The sequence below is a fragment of the Hyaena hyaena genome, unplaced genomic scaffold (assembly GCF_003009895.1).
Source record: "Hyaena hyaena isolate Hyena2069 unplaced genomic scaffold, ASM300989v1 scaffold_349, whole genome shotgun sequence".
NCBI lineage: Eukaryota > Metazoa > Chordata > Mammalia > Carnivora > Hyaenidae > Hyaena > Hyaena hyaena.
The window spans coordinates 989676-1012247 of NW_024080982.1; the positions used below are offsets into that span (position 1 = coordinate 989676).

The following is a 22572-nucleotide window of genomic DNA, read 5'->3' on the forward strand; positions in this document are numbered from 1 at the left end:
ATAGTGTGACAACTAGAGACGTTTTAATCCAGATTGGTCCTGTTACTTTTTGCAAAAGGAAGATGGGAACTAAAAATAGCTATTAATGTGCAATAATGGCAAGATTAAACATTTCTCCTCATCTTTTAGCAACATAAGGATTCATTCTTGGAATGTTTTAGGAAATGATTCTGACTAAAGCACGGTAAAGTTTCCAGTGTAGAAAACAGGAAGTTACCTTTGTTTGCAGCTGAGTTTTGCTTGTTGCCATTCTGGTGTTTTTTTTTTTTTTGAAATGGAAATGAAGTATATTTTCTGCTGGTGCCTGTGCAAGAGTTGGGGCCTAAGGATGAAGTTGTTTGGATATTTGTGACTGCACTGTTTAAGGAAAAAGAGATTGAAACTCTGCATGGACCCAGGGCCTGAGCAGAATAGATGGATGTTAACTAATTTATTAATACTCTGTGAAATAGTCCTAAGAGGTCCTTTTATTTAGTTCCATTTATCCTGCTTTGGGTGGACTCCTTGTGGTAAGATTGTGAAGTGTATTGCCTGATGAGCAATATGTGTTTATTCTAGGCTGTTTATCTATTTGTTTGTTTCATTTTTTCCTCATATCCTTTGTAGTTGAGATTCTAAAAGGTTTATGCTCGGTATTGCTTATGATGTGTTTGTTTCCTGTGATTATCCACTGTTTCCTCCCTCAAGGTGAGAAAATGGTGGCTAGGGAAGGTTCTTGAGATGACTAAGCTGTGTGTTTATAAAATATTCTGGAAGCCGTCTCACAAGTTTAGTGCAGTAGATATCATTTTAAATTTTAAATTGGTTAAACTGGAGTTAAGACAGTAGGTGTAATCTTAGGTCCTTGACTTGTAAAGGTGACACTTTATTCCCAAAGGGAAGTATACAAATCTGTGTGTGTATATATACCAGTATACTTCTGGTGATTCAGAAAGCAGCTAGCTCAGTGGACACTGTACCTTGCATTGATGAAATACAGATAGTGAAAGATCATTGGGGACTATACACTGTATGTTTGTACATGTTTCTCTGTGAGCACAGAAAAGACCTACACATGGAAGAGTCTAAATATGTTTAAAATATATACCAATCAAATCAAATGGTTCATAATGGGGCAAATAAGTACACAAAGGGAAATAAGAAAATTACAGGAAGTACAAGATGACTCCTATGAAATGTGGTGACTTTAGGGTCCATCAGTAAATAATCGACTACAAATCTTGTCTTTAAAAAGCCATTTCAAAGGAGTAATAAGTAGGTTCTCTCACAGCATGATAATGCAAAGAAACCAAACACAGTACAGGATTCTGCACAGGTGCAAAATCTGAATGTGTTAAGTATTTTAAGATGGGTTGAGTACATTAAATAACATTAAATAATCTTTATTAAAATAAAGTCTTCAGAGAAAATATGAGACTCTTTTCTTTGGGTATATATATATATATATATATATATAGTTTAAAAATGTGTACAATTGGATCTGTTAATTACCCTGGGAATTTTAGTTTGTTCAGAAATGAAGATCGTAATCTTTGAACCAAAGATGTTTTTCTTCCTTTCTAATGCAGCTTCCATATTTCTTTTATTGTATTTTAGAAAAATCATGTTTCTAGTTCAGATGGCTTTTTATTTATTTTTTTTAATTATAAAATGATTACATGTCTCATTTTAGATTGAATAGACAAATCTTTTTTTCTTTTTTTTTTTTTCCTCGGGTGTCTGCAGAATGCTTGGATTTTCTTCTACATCTGAAAGCTCTTTTAATTCACTGCTCACAACCAAATTTACATCTTAATTGCAGAGTTCACATTTAACAATATAGACAGCATAATGCTACTGGTAATTAAGCTTTTACTACCTGCTTTTATACAGTATTCTCAGCCACAGTTTTTGCTATGTGAGTTCTCATCTAAAAACTTGTATGAATTTAGACCACGAATGAAAGGAATCAGACCCATATCTTAGATATGGCTAAATGCATGGCAGGGAAATTGCTTTCTTCCGTGGGGGGACCAAATCATGTCTGTCATTTTTACATTCTGAATTTTAATGTGGCTGTTCTATTTTAGTGTTTTGTTTTTTTAAAGACGTAGAAAATTTGAAAAGGTTGAGAGAGAGTTGAGTTTTGATTTAGTGACTTCAACACACACTGAATATCTGGACTAATTTATATTTTGATCTCAAAGATTATACTATTTATATCATGCAGCACTTAAGATGCAAAAGGTTGGTAGCAGTAGAGCTGAATTTTATCAAAATTGTGGCCCTCCTATCTCCATAAGGCAGCAGTTTGTCATAAATAGCTGGTATCTATTCCAAAACATTTGCTAGTATAAAAGAGCCTGTAGTTTAAAATAGGACCGAAGAAAACTCTTTGTTATATAGAAACTAAAACACCTTACACCTTATTGAAGGAAAAATACCTTTCTCTTCTTATACTGCATTAAAAAAAAAAAAGAAAACAACACTTTTGATTGAGAATTCTTAGTTTCCTAAATTATTATCTGTAATGGCCAGACTGTGATGATTTACAAAATGTTTCTGGGTTGATTTTTTAAAGCCTTGAGAGTGTGTTCTGTATAGATACAAATATGTACACTGCATTTTATTTGGAAACTGATGTTTTGGGGTAAAATCATATATTTGTATATGCTTCCCAGTTTGGAAGCTTGTATTGAAATAAGTATAAGATTAAGAACACTTTTAGTGCACTGTGTAGTAATGCTCACCATACCCCGCCCCCCCCCCCCGCCCCCATGCAGTCTCTATTTTGTAAAACGCAGAGATGGATTTAATGTACTATTTCCCCTCCATCCCTGAGACCCTCACCCCTGGAACTGAAGAAGCCAATTTGTCCTGCAGTTGAAAAGCTCTGCATTGTGTATCTATATGTAGGGAGAGAGAGGTAAAGAAATGTTTACACTTATAATCTGCATGAGCGTTCCCTCAAATTCTGTTGATGCACTATCTCCTCTTCTGTAGTCGGGCAAAACTGCATCCCGCCTCAGACATGACGATCCCGGGGGTTCACATGCCCGAACCATTTAGAAGAAATGTCTTGGATTTTTAAAATGCCCAGTATGTATCAGGAAGCCGGGAAAAGACGCGATGACGGATAAATGGGCAAGTACGGCACTCAAGGAGAAGCCGCCCCCAGGGCTTGAAAACACAGACAACGGGCCGGACAAACTTAATTCTCTACCTTCCGCGGAATCCTTCCCCAAATTAACTGAGAGTGTGCGGGAGTCCTTCTTCTCACGGCAAAACAGGTCTTAGGCTAGAAACCAAAACAAATCCCTCCAGTGCTTAGAGAGTTAAGTTAGTTCTGTCTCTTTTGTCGCTTCCCAGAAAAAGAAAGACAGACGGACAGAAAGGAACAGGCACAGTTCTCTGCCGGGAGCGTCTGGATCGCTGGCGTCCCCGCCCGCGGTCGCCCGCCCACCGCCGGCTCCCAGGCCCCGCGGTTCTCTGCACGCTTCCTACCTGCCTGGCTCCGCTCGCGACGTGCAGCCTCCCGTCGCCTCCCTCCTGATTGGGCAGAGGCCCCCCAATCGGCTGCGCGGCTGGGCCGGTGGGACTGCATATGTAAAGCCCTACTTCATATTAATAAGCTCCAATCGGGGCTTTAAGTCCTTGATTAGGAGAGTGTGAGAGCTTTGGTCCCAACTGGCTGTGCCTATAGGCTTGTCACTAGGAGAACATTTGTGTTAATTGCACTGTGCTCTGTCAAGGAAACTTTGATTTATAGCTGGGGTGCACAAATAATGGTTGCCGGTCGCACATGGATTCGGTAGAACTTTGCCTTCCTGAATCTTTTTCCCTGCACTACGAGGAAGAGTAGGTACCTTTTTCTTTCCTTTTTTTAAACTCGTCGTGGGGGTGCGCGTGGGGGGTGGGGTGGGGGACGGAATGTATCTTTGCACACTGGTTCAGGTAATGCCCTGGGTATTTTGTGTGCACGAGTGCTTGTTTGTGTCTGTCTTGTGCCTTTTGTGTTGAGGGTGATCTCCTAATTCAGTAAGTCGAGAATTGTTCTCTGACTACAATGTTACCTTTGAGGCAAAGCTCAGTGACTGTCAGTAAAACAGCTGTGTGACAGTCACTTCTTATTCAGGTGCTAAGAATAGGCACTTGGCACAAATGCTTAGTGAACTGTTAAAATGCATCTTTTACTAGGACCCATTTTCCCAAGGAGAGATGTTTTAAAATACAATATTCAAAATGATTTATACTATTGAGTGCCTCTTATGTGTTTGCAGTTTGACAGATATTTGCAGCTCCCTGTCATTTCTTACGGCGCAGAGTTAGAGGCAAAATTGCACATTTACTAATTCTCCTTCAGAGAACAATTTAAAAACTAGCCCTATGCAATTCAGGGCTAGAATAATGTTATTTGCATGGTTAGCGTTAAGTCGGCACTTAACTGACAAATCAGTCCATTAAGTAACATGAGATTTTCACACATTATAAATATTTAAGGGGAGAAAAAACTAAAGAAGAAACACTAGTGACTTTTAAAATTTCCCCTTGAATAGACGATGTTGAGATTGTGGATTTGTGTCGTGCATCATGTCCAGAAAATATACAAAAGTACTTTTGTTCTTACATGCAGTTTAATTCGTATTTATGAATATCTTTATGCATATGGATATATATGTATGTATGTATGTATTTGGAACCTTAAAGGTGGGGGAGAAGCGAATGGGGGTAGGACAAGTAAATTAGGCATTCTTGTGTAAATGAGTAGGTCATAAACTTAATTTCAACCCACTGTTAAGATAAAATATTAGTATACCCCGGGAGCTGTCACTGGATCATCTTTCTGTTGAGTCAGTTATATTGCTTCGCTTTCACATTACAGTAATACCAACTGTTATAATTCTGAAAAGAGTGCTCTTGGCAAACATCTCTATAGATTGTGAAGAAAATATAAAACTCTCGAAGAGGAGGTAGTGCATTATAGGTAGATGTCCACTAGCTGTCCTTAGTGACTGCATATTGCATTGCTTTGTAATTAAGTAGGAGATGAAAAGTGACTTGCAGTCTCGGTGCCTGCTCATTACTGTAGGAGTGTGACTGTGTGCATAGATGTGTATGCACACTCGCACGTGCATGTACACACACACACACACACACACACTCACAGACACACTCGCGCAAGGTATATTCTCCAAGAGATGGACGTAGGGAGGACCTGAAAGATTTCAGGGTTGTGCCTGCTACAGTTTGAAACACGCGAAGCAAGAAACAACCTTAAATTGTGTGAAAAGAAAAATGAAAAACAAACAAAGGTAGGAATGCTCACTCAAGTGTAGTTTGAAGGTTAGTGCACCTGGGGCTGTAGAATCCGAGAGTCTGAATGTCTTCATGTCTGGAAGGAGGCGGTATCCAAGCTCACCCAGATTCTGAACTTTGTCCCGTAAATAAATAAACAAAACAAACTTTAAAAATCCCCCAGAGGCTCCTTTTTAAAGTAGTTTTCTTGAATTTAACTTCTTATAGCTAATTTGAATAATTAGTTTAGATAAGCCTCTTAAAGCAGATGCATTTAAATGAAATCAGGGCACATGTCCTTTTGGCTTTGGCGCAAGATTCAAACTAGCTTTCTTTTTGGCTCAATTAAAAGTCATCTTTAAAAAATACAGATTTATTGTCTGGATGCAGTTCTGATGGTTACGTGGTTCACTGGACAGACAGAAAGATCTAATGCTAAGCAACGCATCTGCCTCTCTGTCTCAATTAATAAACCACAGAATTTATACATGCTATTAATATTCATAGTAATTGTACTGGGTTAAACCCTAGTACACGTGTGTGTATACACAGAAATGAAACCAGAGTTATGCAGTTTCGGAGGAAAATATTAGACAATTTCTGTTTTGGAGGCTATTAAAAAGATTCATACAATTTATTGACCACCATTAGGAGAGCCTAAAATGTTAACCTATAACTATGTGTTTTTTATTTTAGGAATTGTGCCAGCACATTAAAGAGCATAATACTTGAAAGCTTGTTTCACATTTAATAGCAGTAATAACTGATAGCATAAATAGATGAAAATAATATATCTGCTCATTTTGACATATGTGTCGGTCTAATCATTCTAAATGAGTGTGCTCATCACACGAATCCCTTTCAACCTCTGATTAAAATGTAACATTGACTACAGGATTATAGAGCGGACTTAATTTTACTGACTGTTTTAACAGTTGTCACAGCTGTTGGAAGAAGGAAAGGCAATTGAAACACTCGAAAACAGGCAAGGCGAGGAGGGAACTGTTTAGTGAATTCAGCTTGATCATTGAAATCCAGGCATTGCAAATGAAACAGATTTGTGTTTTGAAATACCTGTTTGGAGCTATACAAGTTTTATTTTGTATGGTGCACTCTTTCTGTGTCTGGGTTTTGATTTTTTTTTTTCTCGGCCTCTTTTCTCCTTGTTAAAAGCTAATGTAGATTGAAACACAACTATCCAAAAGTAATACTCGCATGTCAAAATATAGGAGTTAAAAATAGGCAGGAAGGAAAAATGTATACAGTAACAACAACAACAAAAATCTGAAATCAGAGTGGGTACAATTTTTTTTTTTTTTTTAGAAAGAGGAGCTAGCCTAAGTCACTTTAGATATGGTATTATTTGAGAACTATATGAACACATACTTTATTTTTCTGAGAAAGAATACTTAAACTCCAGACTTGGAGCTCAAATGACTGTTCTTCCCGTTTCTATTCTGTAAATCTGTTGAAGACACCTGCATCCTTAAAGGTAGGTGGTATAGGTGGGGTTTTCAGATGATTTCTTTGTAAATTGCTGGGAAGTGACAACTAGCTTACACTTAGGGGTGAGTGTTCTTGAGCTGCAAGAGTCTTGTAACCTTGCCTATCACAGCACTAAAGAGAACAGATTTAATTCTATTTTTCTGAAAATATAATCACCACTGTACATGTCCCAGACTATATCCAGACAGTGGGTATTATGTAACATAGGATTTTTCTCCTTGGAATAAGCAAAAATAAGTGTTCCCGAGTTAATGGAATAAATATTGAATGGGAGTGGTGAGTAAATGATGGGCACCCCATGTTTCACCAGCCCTTTGTGTCAGTGCATTTATGTGTTACCTTATGTACATTTGGTGGTAAGTTTAGAAATCCTCCTTTTACGGAAAGGGCTGGAAAACAGCTTTCCCTTTCCTGGGCAGAGGCAAGGGTGATAGTGTTGGCTGATTCTTACAGTGATGGTTTCTCATCTTAATGTGTTTATGGCGCTGCTGCTTTATTTACTGAGCCTAGTGTGTTGCAGCGGTAATTAACCCATGTTATTAGCAAAGCCCTTGTGGATATCCATTAATTCTCTTGCATGGATGATCATTTTTCCAGTGTTTTCCCCCCAATAAGGTATCATTGTTCTTTTTTTTTAAATTCTAAATTGACGGCCTTTGATATATTTCTTTGATTTAATCTGACCTGTAATATATATTGACCATCTTTTAAAAAAGGATATTGTAACTCAGCTTTTAAAAATGCTAATAGAAGCTGAAGAAGAGATTTTTTTTTTTTTTTGGTTTTCTTTTCAAAGTGAAAAAGAAAAGAAATTAAGGTTTTAAAAGGAAATAATATAGGAAATCCAGCTTCCCTCCAGATTTTCCAGGTTTTAGAATTTACGATAATTTGTGTCTTTGAGGTCTTTTAATCAGATTTTTACTTAGTTAATAACACTTTAGGCATTTTTATAAAATATGGAGCCAGCAGAAAAATACTTGTGCTTCCTTTGCTGAGAAAAGATAAGGACCATCTCATTAGCTGGGCCATACTTTTGCAATTAATTTTAGATACATGGTGCTATTCATCAAAGAGGGCAGGTAACTTCTCTATGAGTCTATTTAACAATACTTTCACAATACCTTACTCCTCCTGCAAGAACTACAAAGAAGATACCCTTCTTTGGGAAGGTAGGCATGATTCCCAGGCTCAAGTCCGTATCACTCGTGACAAATTCCTCAACATTTGTTTTAGCCTAGTGACTAAAGAAAATATTTCTTTGTTTTACTTTTAAAGTGCTATGCAGCCCTGAAGGTTTTGCTTATATGATTTCGTAAAACAGATCAAGATCTGTGTTTGTGGTCGATACTTTGTCATACTAGTGGAAATTAACAGCAGTGATTTCTTTTAAACCGATGAATAGCAAATAAACTTTTTAGAACCACCTATTAAGCACTGAGATATAAGAGGAGAGCATTTGAGGTGTTCAGACAGAACTTTAAAGTCATTGCAGAATATGAGCTTAGCTTGAAATTTTCCTTCATAGCAAATTCATGGAAGAGAGAAACAATACAACGTTGATCTGTTATAAGTGCATATGAGCTCCGGCCCTAGCCAGCTCTCTGGAGAAAATCTTTGATTACACTGGCCCAGTGTTCAGTTTTTATCTCTTTTACATCCACTGGCCTTGTATTAAATTGTCATTGTCCTAAAGCACAGGAGATAGAAATGAATTGCTGTTCTCTACATTCTCTGACAGTGAAATATTTAGGTTCTCTTTCTCCAATCATACTTATGTGTATATTTGATAGTGCAGGGGTGACACTAGACATCTCTGCCGCTTGACATTCTTCTCATTGCCTTTTATGTGTTTTGCTATGGATTATTTTCATAGCCATGTGTGTATGCGTGTACATGGTCTATTCCATTAGAAATACACAAATACACATATGGGTCTTTAAAACCCAAAGCAGTCAGCATACACACACGTGTGTGTTTGCATGTATGGTACGCATGTGAAATACGTACCTTAATGGGAAGAGGTATATGTGTAGAATATAGCTGTGCTGCTAAGAGTGTGTCCATAATACATTTACATGATAAAGTGAATCTCAAGTATTTTTCTCACCAGTTAGTTGCCAGTTAAATTTTCCAGGCATGATTTTAACCTGGAGTTAGTATTTCAGGTATTTGCCCGGTCTGATTTTAAACTGAATTGGTTTAACCGTATAGAAACACAGGTAACAGGTAACCTAATAAGTAAATTTGTTTCTGATTTCATGAATTTTTAACAAGTATCATTCCTAAATTCAATGTCTAGTAATGATAAATAATTTGTGAAATAGGAAATAAGCTACTAATATTAAATGCATAATTTAATGGCGTGGGCCCATATCCAAGAAATAGTTTTGAATCAGCTCTTGGCTGCATTCTTTTTTTATACAAAGGCCTGACAAATATATCTGAATGTAAACATGATAGCTCTCAAATAAATGCAAAATAGAAAGTTTATTTATCTGCATTACATAAATATGTCACCTTCTTATTTTTTTCTTGCTGCAAGCGACTATAGAAAACTATTAAGCTTTAAATTTCTCTAAAGCACACCACAGATTTTAGCATTTTTAAATTTTACTCTAAGGGATAAGTTTAGAGGTCTGTGATTTTGCTTAGTAAATCAGAATGAGTGTTGAGAGAGAACACGTACCTAACTGCACTTTCTATTCTAATTCTTGTTCTTATTTATTATATTCTTGTTTAAATTCCTAGATTCATTTTCTACCTTTAGTTGTATGTCTAACCCTTGAGCACATTTAATGTTTGGTTGTTTTTATTTATTTATTGTTTAAATCTTGCTGTTTCTTTATGCCAATCCATCAGATCCAAGTTAGCTCCTTTATTATCTCAGGGTGATAAGTGGCAGGCTTTGCCTTTGCAAGGATATACCTGGCATCTTATTCTTGTTTCCAGTTCATTTTACACTTCTACTTTCTAAGATCCAGGAAACCTCAGCTGCTAAAAATAATTTCCATTCAGAGTTTTAGCAAACACATCTTTCGTCTCTAGTTTTTCTTTACAGAAGTCCCAGGTGTTTCTTTTGCCCTGATTTGGACAATATTTCTCAGTATTTTTCCAGATTCTAATCAATTATACAAAACCATCAAATTGAAAGGATTTTGATTTTGTGGTGTGTGTGTGTGTGTGTGTGTGTGTGTAAGTGGGGCACATGCATGTATCCATTCCCCTTTTTAATTAAAAATTTCTTTAAATGTTTGGAGGAAATGTGCTTTTTATGTTTTGATTCCTTCAAATGTTATGCCATCATAATTTATGGCAAAGAATGTGTATTTGGAAGATAGCTCACTAGGGCAAAGCATTAAAAGGTACAGTTTTAAAGAAATTGACTTCTCACTGGTCAATCAAAGTCCATTTCAATATCCTGGCATAGATGTATCTGTGCATTTGAACATAGATATGTAACATTCAGCATTGACCATTAGAAATGCAATGTATTGCCGTGTCTTTGGCACTTAAAAATCTGTTTAATACTTAACAGTGTTAAACTCATGGACAGCCTACCTAAGGTTAGATTACATTGTAAAAAAAAAAAAATGAACTTGAAAGTAAATTTATATTTTAATTATAAAAGGCGTTCTTTGTCATATACATTCTTCTGTGCATTCTCTTATTTCTTTGAGTGAAACAAAACTGCATATATACTTTTCATCATTTTGGTTGGAAGTACACATTATGTGTAATATGCTTTGGCAGAACTTACCTAGCCAAAGGAAACAAATTAATACTGGGCATACTGAAGGCTGTCAGGCATATCACAAACGTGTCCATTTAACTTTGCCTCCTCATACACCTTCTCTGCAAACAATTGGTTAAGATGGTACTAAATAAAAGGGCAGCTACCGATAAATTCTCATATATATCAGAGATTGATGGCTAATACAAGTGTATTGGAAACCAGTTTGCTTGCTTACTTCTCTTTGAAACTCTATAGGAATGCAGATAGCACTGATAATAGTGAGTTTTGCATACACACACACAAAAGGAGTATAACTTAAACTTGTTCGGATCTTTCTACTTTTGTGGAAGTAACAAAGGGATTTATTTTTTAAAAGTCTGAAGTGGCGGACCTCAGTTGCTCCTATGTGTGGAGTAAATAAAGACTTTAAGAAGTGGAGAATCAGAAGGAGCATGGGCAATCCATCTTTAACAAGGGACATCTCTTTTTGTTGCACTTTGCATACATTTTCTGAGAAAAAAAAAAATCTTGTGCTTTCTTTTCTTATGGCTAATCCAAAATGCAAAAAGTGAAATTTTAAAAAGAACTTACTCACAGAAAATAGAAGCATATTATTTTTTTTCTCCTCCATGACCAGAATATTTCCCTTATACATGAAAATTCCTTTTTCATTAATTCTAGGAAGAATTTTACTTATTGATAATGGATTTTGAGAATGTAAATAGAAGACACTTTAAATAAATATGTTTGCTTTCAATACAATGTGAGTTTAAATGTTTTAAAAGTTTTTATTTTCAAAGCAGTTATGATACTGTTGCATTTTATATTTATAAGAATTTATTTTGCTTTGAAAAGAGTGTCAAAAATTATATCTGGAGTTACCAGAAATAGCGAGTAATATGAAAAATTACAGAGACCAACGTACGTATTTAGAAAAAAATTCAAATGTGAGGTTGTTCAGTCAATCGCCTTTTGCCCTCTGTAATTCCAAATTATCATAGAACTTTAACTTCTCCAGAAATGTAAGGTAGCCCTGTTAAATTATGTTCATTTTCCCATAAGTGAAGGAATACTCTGACAATGCTTTCTTCATCATCACTAATCTATTAAACCAGATCAGATATTTTGAGGGGGAATATTATACCTGTAACCAACTGTTTATGGCCATAGAAAGGGAAAGATGAGAATTGCGTCTTTTTCCTATGAGAAAGTGACTGTATACAGTTGGTGCTGGGTCCAGTAAATGACAGAAGCATCCCTTTATCCATAGACTTAAATGAGACCTGCCTCATCAGTCATGGGATCATAGTGTCACAGATGGAAAAGCAACCATCAGCTGAATTGTACTGAACTACACACTTGGCTAATTCATCTTATTGCTCTACACGTCTAAGGAAAGGCTCATTCTATTCTTGGAGTCTAGACAGAATCAGGAGTTGGGCTCAGGTGGGAGCATGTGGCCACCTTTTTCTGTTCTTTCCTGGCCATTCAGCTAAGGGAGGTGAGGAACAAACGGACAATTTATGCACAGAAGCCCAAGCAGAGTTTCCTTCCCAGGGTCAGAAATTCATTATTCAGTTGTTCAAGTACCTTTTAGATTTCTCTTATGTTCTGTAAATGTCATTGTTGTCTTTCATGCTCCAAAGAACTACCCATAAATGATTAGGTATATCTCTCAGTTCGTATGAACCATGAACTGGTATAAGCATTTTTTAATAGATAGAAATGGAGAGCGGATCATCTCCTTATGTTAGCCTGGATGATGATTCCTTCCTCGTACCTTTATATGGAACTGTTCAGTTGGTTAAGTAAGTCTGAAGAATGAGAAAAATACTAAGAGGTTAAACACTCAAATTGTATTTTTTTTTTATTTTTTTATTTCCTTATAGTGAACAAAACTTTAATGTCTAGAGCATTTATGAGGGTTTTAATGGTTGGAAAATCTGTCCTGAGAATGTGGTCACCATATGTGACAGCCTTGCTTTCTATCTTGTCTCCAGTTTATGGGGTAAGTTTGGTGATATTGTCTATTGTCTTACTTTGCTTACATGATGGAACCTCTCTGCCTTCACACTGAGTTAACTAAACATGTGGGGGAAATGCCAGCTTAGTTCCAAAAAACTTCCCTCAACCCCCTCACTTGCAGCAATATTTTCTTTTGAAAATTTCTGTTTCTATTCATCTGTTGTGCTAGAGGGTCATTTACTTTGATAAAAGGTAAGTATATGATATTCATCCATATCTGCCTACACAGTATGTTTAACCCCCTCTCGAGTCCCAAAGAGATTGCCTCCAACTTTTCATATTTGTTTTCCTTCTATTTCTGTTTGTTGTACATTCTAGTTGAGTGCTTTTATGGTGTTTTCTTGATTGTTGTCAGTTTGGGGTGCTCACTGCTGACATTTTTGTTAAGTTAATGTCCCAGCACAAAAATCCATGGCACACTGGGATCTGGCTACAGGGCTTGGAAGACACAACTTATGTGTGATTGTGTGTAAATACAGTTAGTTAGTTGGGGGTTTATCAGATAGCTTGGAGAGGAGCAGTACAAACTGTTTCCAGTAACTGTGCTGTTCATACACCTGATAAGATTGAGAGAGCTTTTCGAAATGCTGATAGGCTTTGAATAAGAAAAGAATAATCACTGCCACTGGCACCAGCTTATCGGGAATGAAGTAAAATGCCAACACTTTTACATTAGCGAAAGTAAATGTTTTAGACGCTCCTTGCCTTTTTTCATTCAAGTTAAATAGTAGGGGTGCTTTTGAATGTGCTATAATGAATAGAAGGATTTATTACCTTGACTAAATTACAGGTGAATATGTTGATAAAGGAACCTTCAGCATCAACAGCAGCTTCTTTGATAAGCAGGTGCATCTATGCGCTTCATTCTCTGGAGAAATTAAGTATTCCTTTTTCCACTCCAATTCTATTAAACATCATTTCTGATGTTCGAAGATGCAGTTATGGCCTGTGTCAGTCGAGTCCCCTTGTTTTCCAGCAGATGGGAGACAGGCATTTGAAACTTAGCTTATCAGACTTGTAAAATGCTAGTGGGCTGCCATTCAATGAGTTGGGGCGTGTGTAAGTTTATGCCACTTGTGCGCAAACGGCAAAGCCCTGTGTAAGAAATCTTACATTTTCTCAGAAACGGAATGAGATTAATTATAGATTTAGGATGCTTTAATGAGAAGATAAATGCATTTGTCCAAGCCACAGCCCATTTAAAGCACCTCTCCTTAAAAAGAGAGAGGTATTGGTTTTGCTCTTAATAGAAACCATTAACTTGCCCAGCTCAACCATCTTCTCTTCTTTGTAATTTGACGCCTACAAATAATTTGGTGTATTCAGATTTGATAAATGATAGTGCAAGAGCAGATTGATTGATTTTGGATTACTATTGATTACTCTCAATGAGATCACTGTGACACACTCGAATCAATAGTATTCGATTAAGCAAGGCACCACCGTTCTATACATTCAGCAGCAGTGGGGAATTCAGGGACAGAATGTTCACAAGCTGATAAATTGACAAAGCGTTCAGCTTTAAATAGCCCTTTGTTCAGCACTAGTTCCTTAAAATATATTTCACTGGAAAGTTCGTTTTTGCAACTCTGGGCCTTTCTGCGGAAGAAAGGTCATCAGTTTAAGGTTTATTAAATTTTAACTAAAAACAACTGGGCTCCATTTAGGTGTAAAATAATTTAAGTACTTACTGCGGGCAACCTTCATGCTTTTGAGCTGTTGCTCAAAGGTTTCATTCTTTTAGGAAGATGTCAATTGTAAACATAAAAATGCATCACTGGAAATGTAATGGTTTAAGATTCAAGCCGAAATAAAAATCCCTGCCTGAGGAAAGCACTCTAATCAAAATAAGGTGGTCTTCCCGTGGCTCCGAAGTGGGCGTGCTCAGGAGCAGCGCTGCGAGGAGGCCGCAGCAGGTAGAGCCCCTTGATCAAGCCCACGGCTGCTCTGCCTTCTTAGCTGGGCGGATTCATCACGTCGCCAACACTACATGCAAAACACTGAACATCATTTGATCTGAGAGCCGCCGCTACTGCGGGTGCACTGGAATCTTTCTGTCCTGAGCAAACTTGCAAAGTTGCTGGGGAAAACAAAACAAAACAAAACAAAAACACTCATCCAAGGTTCAAGTACTCTGGTGAAGGCTCAAGACGAGATCTTCCATCATATTCCATTGGGGCACGCACGGTCTTGGCCCTTTGGGGCAAAGCATGTGTTCTTCCGTTTTAGGGGATCGCCTCTCAAAAGAGCAGAGCGGTCCACATTCCACTGCGTACGTGAACCCTCCTATGTGCTAAACTGGGTTTCCTGTGAACTTTGAGCCACTCCGGCCTGAGGACCCCAAATCCTAACAGGTTCAGGTTAAAAATATACTTAGGTAAACAGTCCCATTTGGTAATAAAACAGAACAAAAACAAAACTAGATGTAGCATTCTGAGGGCAAATCAGTAGAAAAGTCAAGTTTGGAATTGTGAAATTCCCCTGATGGAATTTCAGCCTCTTTTTGCACGAAAGTGAGGTAATGGGGTTCTAATTCTGTTGGGTGAAACCACATGAAGTTGCCTTTTTTTTAGGTCAAAAAATGGTCAAATATCAGCATTTTCATGTGATTCAGCATAATAATTGAATTTATTCCTATGCTGCTCATATTATGTAGACAAATTGAAAGCGACAACTGTTAGGTTTTTATTTTATTTTGTGATGCGCTGTGTCAGGTAACAGGAGACACATGAATTGTGTCTACAGTTATGGCGAGTATACTACAGTATCATTTTTAACAACTATTTTTTTTCTTTAACACTATCAGAGAGTTCCCAAGTCTACAGTATTATACACACTGAAAAAGTATGCATTTATCTGGCTTCTCACCTGTTGTTGCTAACCTGCCTCCGAGAATCCATGCGACTTTTTCCTCTGCCGAGGAAGAGCATGGTACCAACAAGGGAGGAGATTCCAGAACCGATCCTCCAAAAAGAGCATATTGCCAAGGGTCAATAGGAAGCAAATTGGGGAAAAGATGCCAACACTTCAAATATTTCATCCTCACTTTCATTCATTAACAGAACCTTGCTATGCTAATTAGCACTTTGCACGCACCACTGTGGGTTAGGCAGCCGCAGAGCTCCCTGAGCTGGCCGGGGAGCCCATGATGCTCTATGGGCTGTTGCAGGTAGAAAAGGGGCTTCGGCAGATGTGACAGAGTGGCCCCAGAGTCCCCATTTGACGCCACCAGAGGTGCAGCGCTATTGGAGCTGTGCGGTGCTGACCGGTCGGGGCTTTCTGTGCCCACCTGTGAGCAGAGTCTGGCTCCCAGGGAGGAGGGAGATGGGCTCTGTCCACGGGCAGGAGAGAGAGGGGTTCCAGGGCCGCCGCTGGGAATGTCAGCACAAAGTGGGGTCACATCAGGACCCGGTAAGTTTTTCTCCCTCTGGGCAAGCGGACGACAGCTTACATCTTGTTTCAGAGCAAAGGAGGGTGGGCATCGTTTACCAGAACTTGATTGAGCGAATGCCTCCAACTGGTCGTACTGTCAGCCTCAGAGTTTTCCTCCATAGTGCATTCCCCCTGCCCCCGTCTGTGGCACTGAATTTGATTTATCGCTGGTACTAAGATCAAAAAAGAAGTCATTCCTTTTGATGTTTGCTATTAGGCACACGCAGTGCGGGGTGGGAGGCTGGTGGCGAGCGGTGCTAGCATCCAAGTTACTGTCCTGGTCACACGGTGGCCCCTGATGGCAGAACATATATTTCAGATCTCTGTTCATTTTGAATGTAAAATTCTGTGAATAGAGAGGTTAGCTATAGGGCATTTAAAATTCATATTGAGGTTTGCGTCAAGTACAGATCGTTTCGGTCAGGACACAAAGAGTGGCTGGCATGTATACCTGATTAGAACACCCTTTTCATTTTAACTGTACTGGCATTGATTTTCACCAAAAGTCATACAAAGCTGAGGACCGTAAATAAGCCAATGGGGTTCATTCTTTCTTTCAAAAAGGAGCAATCGGTTGCATGTACTGTTGGGTGGTAAACTTGGGACATCGAGCCTTATTTGCAAATGAGAGGACAGATTCGTGGGGTCTGTGCGTCCTGTATTCTGGCCCCTGACCAGGCTTTGTTTGCTGCTCTGTACAAGTAGCTTTTGTCCAGCTTCTCAGTTAGTGCGATTTCTCTGAGCAGCGTGAGCCCCAGCCCATCAGCAGGCTGCTAGTCAGCAGCAGGTGTGAACAACATAAAACAGGATTAACACTGAACCAAAGTGTGTACTAAAAACAGAACCCCTGCCTTGCTTTTAAAAGGAAGGCAGGACTAGAAGATAGAAGCCACTGTGGTCCCCTACACTTCGTGTTTACTAAACAGTGTTCAATGAACTATGCAAATGGCCCTGTTTAGGTGCCCGCCTGCAAGGGATCATGCTCTCTCTCTCTTTAAACTATGAACTCAAAACTTATGTAGAAAATTCTTAGACCTTCAGAGGGGAAAAGCCAAAGAGAACAAAAGTAATCTGGATAAATCTTGAGTAACAGCTAAATATTACAAAGGTACTGTGCTTACTTAGTAATTCAGGTAATTCCTTGTGCTGTTATCTAGCCTTTAAAAGATAGTATTGGATAATATTTATCATAGTATTGGATAGTATTGGTTTATCCTTAGATTTTGTGTGTGTGTGTTTAATTATGTAACTTAATTTATATTTTTCACCTGGGTAGGTAAACTACAAAGAAGTAAAATAAGTGATTTCCTGAGAGATTGAACACGCTCCCCCCCGAAATTCTTTTTTTTTTTTTCAATCAGTGATGCCTATGTGTGAAGAAGAAAGCCAGCCAGCCCACACAAAAAATTCATAGTTAATGTAGGAGGCTGCATTTGTCTAAGAAATTGAGCATTGCATCAAATGTATGGTGTTTGAGTCACTTTGTCAGTATTTGTTTAGGAAAGAGGAAAGTGGCATTTAAAAATATATTTCTGTTTTTAAATTATGCTAATTATAGTAACTTTACATTTTGATAAAATTAAAAAGTTTTTAAATTTGGATATCTGTGTTTTATTAGGTTTAGACTAACTTGTAGAACATTAAGAGTTGGTCACATCAGAAAGGGGTCTGAAATAGGGAAATAATTCAGCCAATTAGAGAAAATGTGTTAGATACACACACACACACACACACACACACACACACGCATGAACTATTCTTTCAACACATGCAAAACAAATGTAGGGGTTTTTTTGCACGTATATGATATGTCATTACCCTGATTTCTGATTCTGCAAAACTATGTTTAACTGTGGATATTTATATCAGATGGATCTGTTTGAGAATGTCATATATACTTCACTAAAGAATAATTTTGAAATGTGAAAAATCACAATTATTATCGTTTCCTCTCAGTTACATTTGATAACATATATTACCTTTATTATTTTTTATATTCAGGCTTTAAATTGTAATTACCTATTTATTCCTTTACCCATTGCCTAAACTTCTGTTTTTTATTTTTAAAATGGCAATTTTTTTTTTAGTTGAGACTTTCCTGCTTTTTATTTTAGAAGGAATATTGCCTGCTGGTTTAATTGTGGCAGTCTTAACACACATTGAATACACTGAAAATATCCAAATAATTATGAAATGTATAGATTCTAAAATTATGTTTAATTCCACAGTTACTATCTTTAAGTGTTAACTTAGAACCATTTACCTTACAATGGGTTTCTTTCTAAGAAATGTCCATTCCCTTCTGTTTAGTGTTATTAAGTACCCTCAGTAGTGTACATTAATTAGGTTGTGGGCAAATAGTTTACTGATAGCTAATGAAATCAAGTTGAAAAGAGATCTGGTTAACATTGATTTTGGAAGTGTATTTTTCATAACCAGCTCTCTGGGGTCAAATTGATTGCTCACAGTAACTTTTCATGTTGCATCAAAAAGATAACATGCATTGTTTTGCAATTTTTTAAATCATTAAAGTAGTCAATTTAGTGCATTAAATTACATTTTCTTGATCATTCATTCAAAAATATTTGACTGTGTACAGGCACTGCCCTGGGCACGAAGATCTTGAAATAAATGATAAAAAATATAAAATGACCTTGAGTATATAAAAAACACTTAAAAAATGTGGCTTTTTATACCTACACCTCCAATTCAAACTCGAGTCAGTCTTCAGAAAATGATTTCAGGAATTTAGGTAGCAAGAATTTTAAAACTTAAGCACATGGAGGCATCCATCCTAATTTCCGAGTTTGGGCTTTTTTAGGACTGATCTGAAGCTAGCACCATGGACACAATTAGGAATTATACATTCAGATCCTGAATTTCTCAAGAGTGTGATTGGGAGTCTTGGAGCAGTCCAGTCTGGTCTGGCCAGTGGTCTCTCAAAAAGCCATTCTGACACTGCTTCCTTATGAAGCCTTTGAAGATTTGATCACCAAAGTTACCTTTACATCTTAAAGCGCTCTCAATTACTTATATATGGTTTGTTTCTCAGACTAGAAATGAAAGGAGAATAAATGCTTTAAAAGATCACGTAAGAAAAAAAAAATGTCCGGGGCGCCCGGGTGGCCTAGTCGGTTAAGCGTCCGACTTTCACTCAGGTCATGATCTCGCGGTTCGTGGGTTCGAGCCCCGCGTCGGGCTCTGTGCTGACTGCCAGCTCAGAGCCTGGAGCCTGTTTCAGAGTCTGTGTCTCCCTCTCTCTCTGACCCTCCCCTGCTCACGCTGTCTCTCTCTCTCCTAGAAATAAATAAAACATTAAAAAAAAAGAAAAAGAAAAAGAAAAAAAAAATGTCCTAGATCCCAAGGAAAACAGGGGGATATATTTGGACTCTGGAAGGTTTATATGTGGTTTGACTTTGAAGGAAACGTTTGACTTAGTAGACTCATTCTAATCAAAGTAAGTGACTCTTAAGGTAGTTTTTGTAAGAAACCCCTGCCCTTAATCTTGAGGTGATTTCACAGCTACCGTCTGTCCAGAATTTCTGCAAACCTGCCCCACAGGGTTCCCCAAAGCCTAGGATTTCGATTCGCCTGTCTCCACAGCATCAAGATGCGTTTCTATTAAAATGTTTTATTTATGTATGTATTTATTTTGAAGATACAGATTGGTTCACTTCAGGTCATTAAAATTGTTGTGGTTCGCATTTTTAGGTGTTTATAATTAGATGATTAGTGAGGTTAGGTAATAAGATTTATATTGGCATCAGTTAAGTTTATAGAAGGATTAAAATCATGGTATCCTGGTGCCATTGCCAGTCGGAATATGCCAGAAATATCTCCGGAGAATTTTTGTCAAGTGTTTATGCTCAATTAAAATTTATACTTCATGTTACCGAGTGACTGCCTCATGATCTTGGCATCGTGATGTTGCAGCCTTCTGACTGCAAGTGATAGGCAAGGCGATTTTTTGTGTGTTCTCGAACTATAAAGTTACAAACTTGGAGGGGAAATGCCACACATTTGGAAATGGCAGGGGAAATAGAAGACCGAGGGTTGTCCCCATGTGGGGATAGCTAGCATTTTCTGTAATGGCAAAAAGCTATAAAAATGTGGTTTTTCTCTCCTCCCCTCAATATATGCAAACGGCAGCTTACCTTTCTGTGAGACACTGCAGACGTGAGCTGAGTCATCACCTCACCTAGGTTTTCGCCTCATGTGTGGTTTTTGCAAAATATTTGTGAAAATACACATTCTCCCCCACAGTCTTCTTGACTTTTCCGCTGTCACTCTCTCTAATCCTTCTTTTTTTTTTTTCTAATTAAGCTGAGGTACAATTTTGAAATGGATGCGTCCTTCCTTACGCAGTGTGCCAAAATGCATTGCGGATCCTTCACCGTAGTCTTAAAAAAAATAAACAAGCAACAAAACCAAAAATCGCAACCCACTAACAAAGCAACAGCGTAAACCATCGGGGGTTGCCGGGGCTGGGGGGGGGGTGGGGGGCGGGGAGGAAGAGGGCAGCTGGTAATTTATGATTCCTCTAGTATTGCATGTAAAGGATTTGCCAGCGCCCCACTTCCACCACCCCCCCCCCCAAACTACACAGCGCTCAGTGTTCGGATGATGATAATGTACCTGGAAGGGAAACGCAGGCCATGCCGAAGCAAGCAGCATCAGACGGGGCGCTTTGCCATCTGCCCCACCTGCTGCTTTTCCGAGTCCATCTGGTGACTGCAATAGCTCATTGTAGGCCTCTTCTGAGGAACATTCGGGCTGAAAAGCAGGCAGTGTGAATTATTTAGGTAGCTAGGATAAATAAATAGAGGGAAAGGCGAAGAGTAACAGGGGAAGGGGTGGAAAGGGCCTCTCCCTCCTGCTCCCTTAGCTCTGGGTGATGTGGAATGCTCGAATGCACGAAAGCATTTGATTTGCATATAGATTTAGATGTATAGATCATCGTGCAGATTACAAACCAATGAGTCTTATCTAGATTTAGATAGCGCGAAGCCTGCTTTGCACTTAAAATATGGCCAGCTTCAGGTAGGGAACCTTTGGGGACGTTCAGCATAAGTGAAACTGATGAAATATAATATTTTTAGGCATTGATTCAGCAGCTATAAAACAACCGGGTGTCCTTTCTGAAACAGACGATTGTTTTTTGTATGTGTGGGGAAAGCACTTTTGACTTCTTAGTGAATTTTGATTTATAGATTTTGTAGCCTCTTTTTTTTTTTTTTTTCCTACCGGAAAGCAAAATCTAGAGTCTCTATGTTAATTTTGATTTGCATATGTGGCCAGTCAAAAATACTTTAGTTAGCTATTATCTACAAAACACGCTTGCTTACCAAATTCAACATACACATGAGTAGATGCTAAATATAAAATGAAAGACTTCTATCATAGAAAAATGTGTATGAATTTGTATTTTGGGGTCTGGATAAACCACATGGATAGGAATCACTTGATTAATGCAAAATGAACTACTTACGTTGTGAACTGGGGTCAAATAAGTCATTTATACTGAAATACAGTCTTTACTAAAGTAAGGAAAGTTTATCATTTGTATCTAACAAGATGGATCTTTAAAGCTGCCTGGGTGGCTCAGTCGGTTAAGCGTCCGACTTCGGCTTAGGTCATGATCTCACGGTTTGTAGGTTCGAGCCCCGTGTCGGGCTCTGTGCTGACAGCTAACTCAGAGCCTGGAGCCTGTCTTTGGATTCTGTGTCTCCCTCTCTCTCTGACCCTCCCCTGCTCACGCTGTCTCTCCTCTCTCTTAAAAATAAATTAAAAACATTAAAAAAAAAAAAAAAAAGGCTGTACTTGTCACTGAAGTCTAAGAATATCTAGTTTATAAAAAAAAATTCTAAGTTGTGGGGTGCCTGGCTGGCTCACTCGGTTGAGCATGCTACTCTTGGTCCCAGGGTTGTGAATTCAAACCCCACATTCGGCATAGATGACCTTAAAAAAAAAGAAAGAAAAGGAGTACACTTATTGTCATGAGCACTGTGTAACGTATAGAAGTGTTGAATCACTGTATTGTACGCCTGAAAGTAATATAATGCCGTATGTTAATTTTACTGGAATTAAAATTTAAAAAAATCCTCTAAATTGTAAATGAAGGTTTAGAACTATGAATGGAATTAGTAGTATCCAGACTTGAAACAAACTCTTCCTGTTTTCTTTCCTAAGACTCATTGAGAGGTTGATATAAATGTGGGAATGTGGACTTCACCTAAAGTAATTCATGATTCTTTATCCACATTTTTTCTTTTTTACTTTATAGATTAATACAGACATATGGATAAGGTGATGGGTGATATCTAGCCTGTTAATTTCTTAACTTCAAGTCTCAAAAGAGGCTTGATAGGGCATGAAAAAGAGAATGTTTTTGTGAATATTTTCTCCGGTTCTATTTGTATGGAAAGGAGTGTGACGTCTTGTGTTCTAGAATAGAGTCTTTAGGGTTTGTTCAGTCCGTCCCACTTGAATCAGTTCAACTGCAGAGTAGAGTTAATGGATCTGCTTTTTTGAGCCAGTAAAGCTCTAGCCTTCACTTAAATAAGCAACATCTATCTGGAGCAAAATATGCATGAAAATGAATC

General features: G+C 37.9%; 1 protein-coding gene across 1 annotated transcript in view; it reads left to right on the top strand.

The window, feature by feature from the left end:
* Positions 1-3781: 3781 nt before the first annotated feature.
* The window catches only part of ESRRG (estrogen related receptor gamma), a 227591-nt gene continuing 208800 nt past the window's right edge, over positions 3782-22572 (top strand). The window contains 1 exon segment of the mRNA XM_039249901.1: positions 3782-3837. Coding sequence (XP_039105832.1) covers positions 3782-3837 — 56 coding nt within the window.